This window comes from Sinocyclocheilus rhinocerous, unplaced genomic scaffold (assembly GCF_001515625.1).
Source record: "Sinocyclocheilus rhinocerous isolate Xijiao unplaced genomic scaffold, SAMN03320098_v1.1 scaffold182, whole genome shotgun sequence".
NCBI classification, from domain to species: Eukaryota; Metazoa; Chordata; class Actinopteri; order Cypriniformes; family Cyprinidae; genus Sinocyclocheilus; species Sinocyclocheilus rhinocerous.
Window position 1 is genome coordinate 696,512 of NW_015655576.1, and position 10,866 is coordinate 707,377.

General features: G+C 35.8%; 2 protein-coding genes across 3 annotated transcripts in view; one reads left to right on the forward strand and one right to left on the reverse strand.

Annotated features, from left to right (window-relative positions):
* Window positions 1-5,395, reverse strand: part of trap1 (TNF receptor-associated protein 1) — a 20,670-nt gene extending 15,275 nt beyond the window's left edge. The window contains exons 1-8 of the mRNA XM_016525788.1: window positions 5,220-5,395; window positions 4,699-4,869; window positions 4,117-4,199; window positions 3,508-3,648; window positions 1,410-1,481; window positions 1,170-1,330; window positions 792-927; window positions 551-706 (exon numbers count right to left, since the gene is read on the reverse strand). Of these exons, the coding sequence (XP_016381274.1) occupies window positions 551-706; window positions 792-927; window positions 1,170-1,330; window positions 1,410-1,481; window positions 3,508-3,648; window positions 4,117-4,199; window positions 4,699-4,869; window positions 5,220-5,340 (1,041 nt within the window). The 5' untranslated portion in view covers window positions 5,341-5,395. The remainder of the gene's footprint in view (window positions 1-550; window positions 707-791; window positions 928-1,169; window positions 1,331-1,409; window positions 1,482-3,507; window positions 3,649-4,116; window positions 4,200-4,698; window positions 4,870-5,219) is intronic.
* A 587-nt stretch (window positions 5,396-5,982) lies between these two features.
* LOC107718569 (butyrophilin subfamily 1 member A1-like) overlaps window positions 5,983-10,866 on the forward strand; it is a 14,348-nt gene continuing 9,464 nt past the window's right edge. Inside the window, exons 1-4 of one of the 2 annotated variants that reach the window (XM_016525689.1) lie at window positions 5,983-6,046; window positions 6,403-6,756; window positions 7,448-7,717; window positions 7,909-8,007. In XM_016525689.1, the coding sequence (XP_016381175.1) occupies window positions 5,989-6,046; window positions 6,403-6,756; window positions 7,448-7,717; window positions 7,909-8,007 (781 nt within the window). In that variant the 5' untranslated portion in view covers window positions 5,983-5,988. The remainder of the gene's footprint in view (window positions 6,047-6,402; window positions 6,757-7,447; window positions 7,718-7,908; window positions 8,008-10,866) is intronic. The other variant, XM_016525688.1, reaches the window with a different exon arrangement.

Genomic DNA, 10,866 nt, shown 5'->3' on the forward strand with positions numbered 1-10,866 from the left:
AGTTTCTCAGAGAAGGGACAGAGCTGTGTGGAATAAAGGTAAATTATGTGAAAAATAATGCGTTTTTTTTTAAACTAAGCATTAACACATGTTAGACTGCACCCCATAAACACAATCAAGCCTAGAAAAAAACTAGTGAACCACCCCTTTAAAATAACATTTTATGTATTTGTATAATTTTTATATGTATAATGTAATTTTAAAATGTGTAAATACTTGATTTTATGTATGTACAATTTTTACAGTAATTTAAATGTAAATGCATTTATATGCCGCATATAAATTTAAATATGTATGAATTAGTGCTTTACATGCATATTTTAGTTGTCATTTTTCAGTTAAATGACGTTATATATTATGTTTAATAGGTAATATTTTATAAGAAGAAGAAATACTGTATTTGACAAGTGAACCTGCAGAGATATTGTGAACTTTATTATATTTATTGAAAGGGTAATTAATGTAAGTCACAGTGGTTCAGCGACTGTAAGTTACACTATTTTGTCAGTCATTGTGTATTTGTCTGATTCAGTCGTCATCTCACACTCACCATCTCCGGCACGTAGAAGATGCTGCGGATGTTGAGCGGAGCGTCTGCGCGGTAGTGCAGTGTGTAGCGGGGTTTATCATGGGCTTGAGCCACATAGCGATAAAACTCCTCATGCTGCCACTCGCTGAGGTCTCTGGGCTCCATCATCCAGAGCGCCTGCAGAGAGAGAGAAAAACAGCTCAGGACTGATCATCAGAGCCACAGGGAGGTCAAAGGTCATTCATCAACAGACTTCACATACCTGCAGGGTGTTTAACCGCCGTCCGTTCAGGAAGATGGGAAAACTGACAAAGTTGCTGTACTTGGTCACAACCTCTGCAAAACAGAAAAGTAGGGTTGTGCGATTCATCAAAGTTAAATTTTGATTTCGATTTTGGCTTCCAACGATTATTAACATAATCATGATTACAATATTGACCGAAATAATCATGATTATGAGGGTTGTGCGATTCATCAAAGTTCAATTTTGATTTCGATTTTGGCTTCCAACGATTATTAACATAATCATGATTACAATATTGACCGAAATAATCATGATTATGATTTTTCAAGGAGCATGAATAAAAAAGCACATTCCTAAAACTGTTATTAAATTCATCTGTCTTCTGATTTTTCTCACCCATCTGAGGACCACTTGTATCCAGGAGAGCCTGGTTCTGCTGACTGAGAATAAACGTCCACTTTATCAGCCACCATGAAGGCGGAGTAAAAGCCCACACCGAACTGACCGATGATGGAGCTGCTGGCCTCCGCTTGATTCTGAAGAGCATCCAGAAAAGCCTGATGGAGGAAGAGCAAGAGGACCATGAAATAAAACCTACTGTCAGAATGAGGAACAGCAGAGTTCAGTGAGACGCACCTTTGATCCAGATCGAGCGATGGTGCCCAGATTAGCCACCAGCTCCTCATTGTTCATCCCAACACCCGTGTCCTACAAATCAGAGCAGAAAACTGTTGATCAATACGTTCTACACAGGCATTAAACTGCTCTGTCGCTACAATTAATTTTCTTCAGGTGGACTGCAGAGAGGCCAAGTTATAAGATCAGTGCAAATTAGGGTCGGAAAACTAAAATTAATAACATTATTTTTTTAAATAATTTTTATATGTATAATGTCATTTTAAAATATGTAAATATTAGATTTTTTAAATTACTTAAAATTAAGTTCATACTGTTGAATTCAGATGCGTAGAATTGCATATAAATTGTGTATGAATTAGTGCTTTAAATGTATATTTCAGTTGTAAAATGATATAACAGGCGAATTAATTTAAAACAACATTAAATAATTTGTATATATAATGTAATTTTAAAATATGTAAATACTTAATATTTTACATAATTATAATTATTTAAATTGAATGTATGAAAAATTACACATGCATATAATTGTCTATTAATTAAAATATGTACAAATGAGTGCTTTAAATGCATATTTCAGTTGTCATTTTGTAGTTACATTGTTTAATAGATAATATTTTATAATAAGACATATTTATCAAGTGAACCTGCAGAGATATTGTGAACTTCATTATATTTATTGAAAAGGTAAATAATGTAAGTCACAGTGGTTCAGCTGCTTTAATGAATAAGACTGTAAGCTCAAGATACGAGGGCAAAAAAAAGCCCCCTCACAATTAAACTAAATGCAATGACATGATTAAAGTGAGATGTGAAAATGGATGAAGTGTCAATTGCAGCATTATATTTACAGTCATGGCCAACAGTTTTGGCAGTGACATACATTTTGTGTTTTACACATTGTTTCTAGATTATTGTGTGTAGAGTGTATCAGATGCATTTTAAATAATTGCTAATAATAATTTTCACTTGACTAGTACTCATTGACACTTTTACATGTGCTGTTGATATAATTAGTCAGTTAATGTTAGCTGGTCATTTTGTGTCAGGATCAAAAAACAGTCAATTTATTTATTTATTTTTTGTGTGTGAAGATTATTGTGTAGAGTGATCAGATGCATTTTAAATAATTGCTAAAAGCTTCATTGGCCAAAAAATTTATTTTTCACAATAAAACAAATTTCACTGTTTTTTGATCGCAACACAAAATGACCAGCTAACATTAATTGACTAATCATATCAGCAGCACATGTGAAAGTGTCAATGAGTGTGGCTCGAAGATCATTACATTGAGATTTTGGATCTGTGGCCAGGCAACTCCCTGGATCTCAATCCTATAGAGAACCTGTGGTCAGTCCTCAAAAGGTGAGTGGACAAGCAGAAGCCCACAAATTGTGATCAACTCTGAGAACTAATAAGGCAAGAATGGATCGCCATCAGTCAGGATTTGGCCCAGAAGCTAATATCCAGCATGCCAGAGCGAATTGCAAAGGTTATGAAGAACAAGGGTCAACACTGTCAATATTGACTCATTATATTTTTTTGCCAATAAAAGCCTTTACAACTTATGATATGCTTATCATTGTTTTTCAGTATACCATAGAAACATGTGGAAAAATAATCTACAAACACTGAAGCAGCAAACTTTGCAAAACACAAATTTTATGTCACTGTCAAAACTTTTGGCCATGACTGTAGATCTGCTCATGTTGCATCAAAAATTTATTTTCATTTATTGCTTTTTGCAGTGTTGAGCAGTACAACCAATCACACGCCTTTGTATCTGCAATGACTGCTATGCCCACGCAGAGGCACATTTGCACTGGAAAGTTATGCAGATAGTTGATTGTTTGTATGACTAAAATGTCTGAAAACCGCTTTGGAATTACACAAATTGGCGATAGAAATGCTATTCTTCATCTTTTTCCCTTACAACACTATTGGTCTTGAGAATTTAAATAAAGTGATGGGTAATGGAACAGGAGTAGCATGAAAAAAGTAGCATTAACAGCTATTTAATCTGATTCTAATGCATGATTCTGTTCTTGAGCCCCTCACAGAGCCGTGATGGAGGAGCTGTATGGGTTGAAGGTACCTGGATGGTGAAGGTGTCTTTGGCAGCATCTGTCTGCAGGTGGATCTCCATTGGTGCTGTATCTCCTCCTGCTGTGATCATCTTGTGCCGCAGTTTCTCCAGCGCATCGCTGCTGTTTGAGATGAGCTCTCGGATGAACACCTAACAGAGCAGGTGTGTGCCAGAAAACCACTGACCGTTAGACTGAGTTACAGACTGATCAATATATATGACTTTTCTTCAATTCATGCATTGTTATATTATTATAATTTATGTAGATATTTCTGGGGTGGTTTTCTAGTTATAAATCAGGATCCAATCCTTAAAATGCCATATTTATTAGTGTAAAACGTCTCCAATAAGACAACTGACAATATTTAGCCATATCAAGCTGATTAAATATGTACTTATTTGATTAGTTTTTTATCAAATAAATCTACAGGGTGAGCAATATATTCAAGATACATAATACAACATTAATGATGACAACTTGGATGAAATCAAATAATCAGCCTGAAAAATGCATTGGTTAATCACTCGATTGAGTCCTGTAGGATCATACAGTCTTGAACGCATCAAGAGAACTGATCAAACATGGCAGCATTACATCTGTTTATGTTAATTTATCACCTCTTTCTCAGAATACAGCGATCTGGCCACAATATCCAGCAGTTTCTTCGTCTCTGCTTGGAACTCATGTTTGGAGTAGGATCCTTATTTGAACACAGAAACCACAACAGTTTAAACATACTTGCAATTTCAATACACCATAGTATATACTGTAATTTAAGTTTCTGAAACTTTACCATTCAAATGTTTGGGATCGTAAGATTTAAAAAAATATTTTTTCAAGAAGGCTGATGTTCACCAAGGCTGCATTTTTTTTTATTAAAAAAAAAAAAAAACTGTAATATTGTGGAATATTATTGCAATTTAAAATTACTATTTTCTATTAGAATCTATTTTAAAATGTAATTTATTCCTGTGATGCAAAGCTGTATTTTCAGCATCATTACTCCAGTCTTCAGTGTCACGTGATCCTTCAGAAATCATTCTGATATGCTGATTTGATGCTATCAATGTTGAAAACATTTGTGCTGTTTTTTCGGATTCTTTGATGAATAGAAAGGAACCACAGTTTTTGAAATGTAATTCTTTGACATTATAAATGTCACTTTAGATCAATATATTGCACCCCTAACTGTAGTGTACCTTGAATGTTCTCTGTGTCTCTGATGATGCTGTGGAGCGTCTCCTCCTCTGCGCTCTCAGCCTGTTGTGTGCTGTAGGAGCGATGAGCCACACTGACAGCAGCACAGCTGCAGCTCCACAGTCTGACAGGTCTGCTGTGATGCAGCTGCTGTCTGACATTAGTATCAACTGCTGAAGAAAAAGAGAGGCAGAATTAAACAGCACTGATGTTTATTGACCAAACAGAGGGGTTTGGATTTGATCATTGTTACTGTATATGCTCGCTAGTCTTCACATCTGCATACGCAGGTAAATATGGAGATTATTTACTGAGACTGATCACATATATTGAACATGTCCGACTGAGCTATAGACTTATTTTGCACAAATCCTGTTTATTTTGCCAATGAGACAAATACACATTTTTAACCGAAAAGCCTGCGTTTAGTTGATTGAAATCATTCTTCCTCTGTTATAATATTTAAATCATATTGCTGTGTTCTGAATCGCTCATCCATAGGCTATTGAAGTTAACCATGTACCTCCAGTGAATGTGGCGGGGACTATACTTTTCCCGACCCCTCTGCTGGATGACAACAGCCTGACATGAGCCCGCTGACAGACATTCAGAGAGTATTTGAGTGAACTTAATGATCGGATCATTTCTGCTGTTGCTGTAGTTTGACCTGTAGAAAACTGGAAACTACGGCGTGACAGGCGTACAGTGACTGAAAGGACCCTGCGGTCGCTCACTGATGACGTCTGCGTCCTGTTCGATACATGCCTGTGTAAAATGTTTTAATGCAATTTCTCGTGCGGCTTTTGGAGAAAAAATATTTTGTTTTATATTATTTGATTAATTACATTATAATATTGGCAAAATATTTTATACAAAAACGTAGATTCCTTAACCCCCTTCTCTGTTTATTATATTCAGAAATGAATTAAAAAATATATTAGAAGCCCTTACAAAAAGGAAGTCAAAATGCAATACAACTGTTCGAGAAGGAAAAAATATATATTGCATGGCCGCTTAGAACTTCCGTATATTTTAGTTATGGAGATGACATATTTAGAGTTTTGATAAGGGATATGGCCATTGCGCTGCTTTGGGGGCTTCTTTAACCCCCCTCAAACACAACAACCTGCTCCCACTGCACTCTTTTAAAAAAAAAAACGAAAATATGGTCACCCTAATGTAAAATGTAATTGTAAATGTAAATGTGCAAGTATTCAGAGCGAACACATGCATGTTAACACACGCGTTGACTGTTTATTATAATGTTTTATTTTCATTTGTGTCCTTTAGAGATGAAGTTCATTTGTTTGACTTTGCTGATGATTAGTGGAATTACAGATTCAATATCAGGTAATTATTCACACCCATGTAAAGAGCTGAAGTGTGTGTTCATGTCTATTCATTGTCCAGCTGAACTATATTTATAATTATAGTTAGTGTGATAATGACCAGGTCAATTATTTATCATTATTCAGAAATATTGAGCAATTAGAATAAAGTTTATAAAGAGCCATTTATTAATGTTTAATAAAACAGAGGAAAAATGCACACAAGCAGTGTTTTCAAGCAGAGATGATCGGACGCAGAGCTGTGTGGAGAAGGACAGTTACTGCTTTACATGGGAACGCTGTAGCCCTTGAAGGTTGACAGTTCAACTGACAGGAGGTTCACATTTAATTAGACCTGCTTTCTTTCTCTTGTAACAGAGCGGTATGAAGTCGTGGGTCCTGCAGATCCTGTGTTTGCTGTAGCTGGTGAAGATGTGATTCTGCCCTGTTCAGTCAAACCCAACATCAGTGTTGTGGACATGAGAGTGGAGTGGTTTAGATCTGATCTGAAAGACTCGCAACTAGTGCATCTCTATGAGAATCATGAAGACAGAAATACAGATCAGATTCAGTCCTACAGAGGGAGAACAAAACTGAATCATCCAGAACTACAGAGAGGAAACGCATCACTCAAACTCTCATCAGTCCGAGTCTCTGATGAAGGACTTTATAAATGTTTCATTCAGTCCAAATCCCGGTCTGATGATGCCACTGTTAATGTCAGTGTTGAAGGTGAGTAAACCAGTGAAAACTAAAGGCTGGAATACACTACATGACTTCTAAAATCTGAACAGCTTTTAAAACCATAGACTTACCGACTTTGTAAATAATCACAAAGGAAAGCTGGCCATCACACACTAAACGACGGAGGATCACACACTACCAGACTTTCAAGTTGTTCCAATAACAAACTCATGCAGAAACATGCGCCTTGTTGCTAGGAGACGCATGACCAATGAAAACAACATGTGTTCTAAAATCGGCTGAAAATATCAAACATGCTTGATCTCCGACTGGATGGAATCAAAGTCTGAAGCTAAAAAATCGGAGTCTGTGTCCATCATACACTACATGATTTTCTAGGAAATCTGTCAACTCAAATCTGCAGACTGGCTCTGACTTTCTTCAACTAGCATCAACTTCCCCAGACTGTAAATTCGGGGAAAATCGAGGCAAATGTCGTGTAATGTATTCCAGACTTAACATGCTCTAACTAACTTAAAAAAGCCAGAACAACAACAGAATGTTCTTCTTGTTGGTAGCAGACTTGCTCTGACTTTCTTCAACTAGCGTCAACTTCCCCAGACTGTAAATTCGGGGAAAATCGGGGCAAATGTTGTGTAATGTATTCCAGCCTTAACATGCTCTAACTAACTTTAAAAAGCCAGAACAACAACAGAATGTTCTTCTTGTTGGTCTGTAGCTGTAGGACGTCCTCCAGTGATCACTGTAGATGGGTTTGATCATTCAGGAGGGCTTCATCTACAGTGTGAATCTGAAGGTTGGAACCCTGAACCTGATCTTGAGTGGCTGGACAGTGCAGGAGTCAGTTTGAGTTCAGAAACTACAGAGGCACACAGAAACACAGAGGGATTCAATGTGAAACATACTATCACTGTACATCACAGTGACAAGATTCACTGCAGAGTCAAACTGAGACATCACATGCTGGAGGCACTGATTATCAGCTCAAGTAAGTACTGGCAAGTTTGTCATCTTCTTATGGTATTTTTGATGAAGTAAAAATATTTAATGATTATCAGCTTAGTCAGTTACATTATGTAAAGCTAAAACATTTTACTGTCTATGTACCATTCAGAAATGAACATGATATATTTTTTTAATAATCTTGTCAGAATGCTTAATTACTGTTTTGTTTTGCAGGTAATATGTTTAATTCTTGGAGGACATCAGTCATCGTGATTGTTGTGCTCAGTGTGATTGCTGGAATACTGATAGCTGTGTTTGCTCATAAAAACAGAGGTAAAATACTTGTTTTCTTGTTATTTTATATATTTTATGTAAATAAGGCAGTATAGGGATAATATTCAAGGCAAAGCAATGCAAGTTTATTTATATAGCACATTTCTTACACAATGGTAATTCAAAGTGTTTTACATAAAAAAGGATTAAAATAATCATACAAATAATCACAACAATAAAAGCAAAGTATTAAAATGTTAAAATGATTAAAACATTTATTTAAAATTAATTAAAACATTTGAGAATAATAAAAAATTAGGATTGTAAGGGTGGTTTCTCTACAGTGGTTCAGGCTGTAGGATTGCCGAATGACTAAAGAAACGTTAACAGCACAATGGTATAAAATTGTCTATTTTCTTGTCTATTACCCCCCCACTGCCACTTATACCATTGACGGAAATAAGCGCAGTTAGTTAAAATGATTAAAACATTTATTTAAAATTAATTAAAACATTTGAGAATAATAAAAAATGAGGATTGTAAGGGTGGTTTCTCTACAGTGGTTCAGGCTGTAGGATTGCCGAATGACTAAAGAAACGTTAACAGCACAATGGTATAAAATTGTCTATTTTCTTGTCTATTACCCCCCCACTGCCACTTATACCATTGACGGAAATAAGCGCAGTTAGAATAGCTAAATATGTGGGAGAGCATTGATATTATGTGACTATATTGTATTGCAATAGGTAGCACTTTAATGTTAATGTTGAATTGAGACTAGTTAGCAGCAAGCACATAATTTATAATTGGAATGGTTTAATAACAGTATTTCATTATGGTTACACTTGAACTGGTTACAAAATAGATGAAGGATGGAAAAACATAAACAGTTAAATGTACCCAGCATGTATGTAAAATGTTATCTGAGAGAGAGAGAGAGAGAAAGATAGAGGGAGAGAGTGCAGAGCCCCAAGAAGAGGGCCTTATCCCTTCCTTGACCATGTGACTGGCACATCTGCTGCAGTTGGTTTTAGAGGTGTTTCCAGACACATTTAAAGAACTGAACCGGATGTGTGGTTTGGTAAAGTGTGTTTTCTGCCAGTCACCCCAACGTTGTCTTGAATTGAGGGCCTTCATGATGCCGCAGTGCCTGTCTCCTCTCATGCCAGCGTTTGCTATCAGACAAGATGGGGATCCTGGATAAAAGCAGTGCAATACCTGGCAGAAAATATTGATGTCTTGCATGGCTTCATCCCAACGCTGCCACAGACCTCTAAAGCTGTGCTGGAATTTTATACTTGGGGATTTTAATAACTGTAAGCTCAACAAGTCATCGAGTAATTTTTTTTTATCAATATGTTACTTGTAATACAAGACTGAATAAGACAATTGACCTCTGTTATGGCTCAATTAAGGGAGCGATGAAATCTATTGCTGTTTTTCTGATCATAATATAGTTTATTTGTTACCTGTGTATAAATCAGTGCTACGTAGACAGCGAGTAAAAGAAAAAAGAGTCCAAGTTTGGACGGAGGACAGTTCATTGACTTTATAGGGGTGCTTTGATTGCACAGACTGGACTGTTTTTGAGGAAGCCTCAAGCAATATTGACTAACTTACTGAGATGGTGTGTGCGTATATTTCTTTCTGCACTGATTCGTTTGGAGTATTCCCCAATAATAAGCCTTGGATTTCAAAAAGAACAAAAGATCTTCTGCACAAAAAGAAAATAGCTTTTTCGATGGGAGAATTACAAAAAGTTAGAGAGATTAATAAGATGGTGAGAGCTGAAATACAGAAGGATAGGTTAAAATGTAATGATAAGGTAGAAGGCGGCTGAATGGAAAAAATTTAAGATCAGCATGGCAGGGGGTCAAAACCTTGGCAGGTATTGAGAAGGATACCAAAATAATCAGACTGGATGCTTTTAACTCCAATATAAATTTTGTGGATAAATTAAATGAGTGTTATTTAAGGTTTGACAATCATGATTTTAGTGCGGAAATAAATGAATTAAAACAGGGAACACTATCTAGTAATTATGGAAATACTGAAGTTCATAAGGTTAAACGTCTTTTTCAAAATGTAGATGTCAAGAAGAGTCCAGGGCCTGATAACATAGGAGGTAAGGTGTTAAGGATCTGTGCAGATCAATTATGTGGAATTTTTCATTATATTATTTTAGAGTCTCTTAAAGTACAAAAAGTCCCCAAAATATGGAAAAAAATCTAACATAGTCCCTGTGCCAAAAAGTAAAGTTACCAAGAATTTAAATGATTTTAGACCAGTTGCACTAACGTCATTAATTATGAAATGCTTTGAAAAAATAGTAAAGGAATTGATTTTACAGAAGATATTCACATACCTTTTCATGTACGTGAAGGCTTAACGGCCTCTTTTACTATTTCTGAAGCGAAATCCACATCTGCGTATTTTTCAATATAAACTCTTTTCAGAATATTACCGCCTTCCATGAAATCTCAAAATACTACCGGACTCAAACAATGAATGATGACTTTTCAAACAATGAATAATGACATTTTTAATCTTTACTTATCATGAACCGTCTTTCACTCGCACTCGCTTCCATCTGAAGACACTGAGAAATATTCACATACCTTTTCATGTACGTGAAGGGCTGCTCTTTAAAGGGTTAGTTCACCAAAAATGAAAATGGTCATAATTTATTCTCCCCCATCTTGTTCCAAACCCATACAAACTCTGCTAATTTTTGGAACACACAAATAAATATATTTAATATTCTCTTAATTTTTGTCCTCCATTGCAAGTCTGGGAGACCATTATTTTCTTCTGAACAGACATTTTTAAATATTGGCATGGATTGCTTCTACAATAACTCTGTATTTTTTAAGCTTGAAAATACTGATTATCTAGACTTTCAATGGATTAACAAAAAAT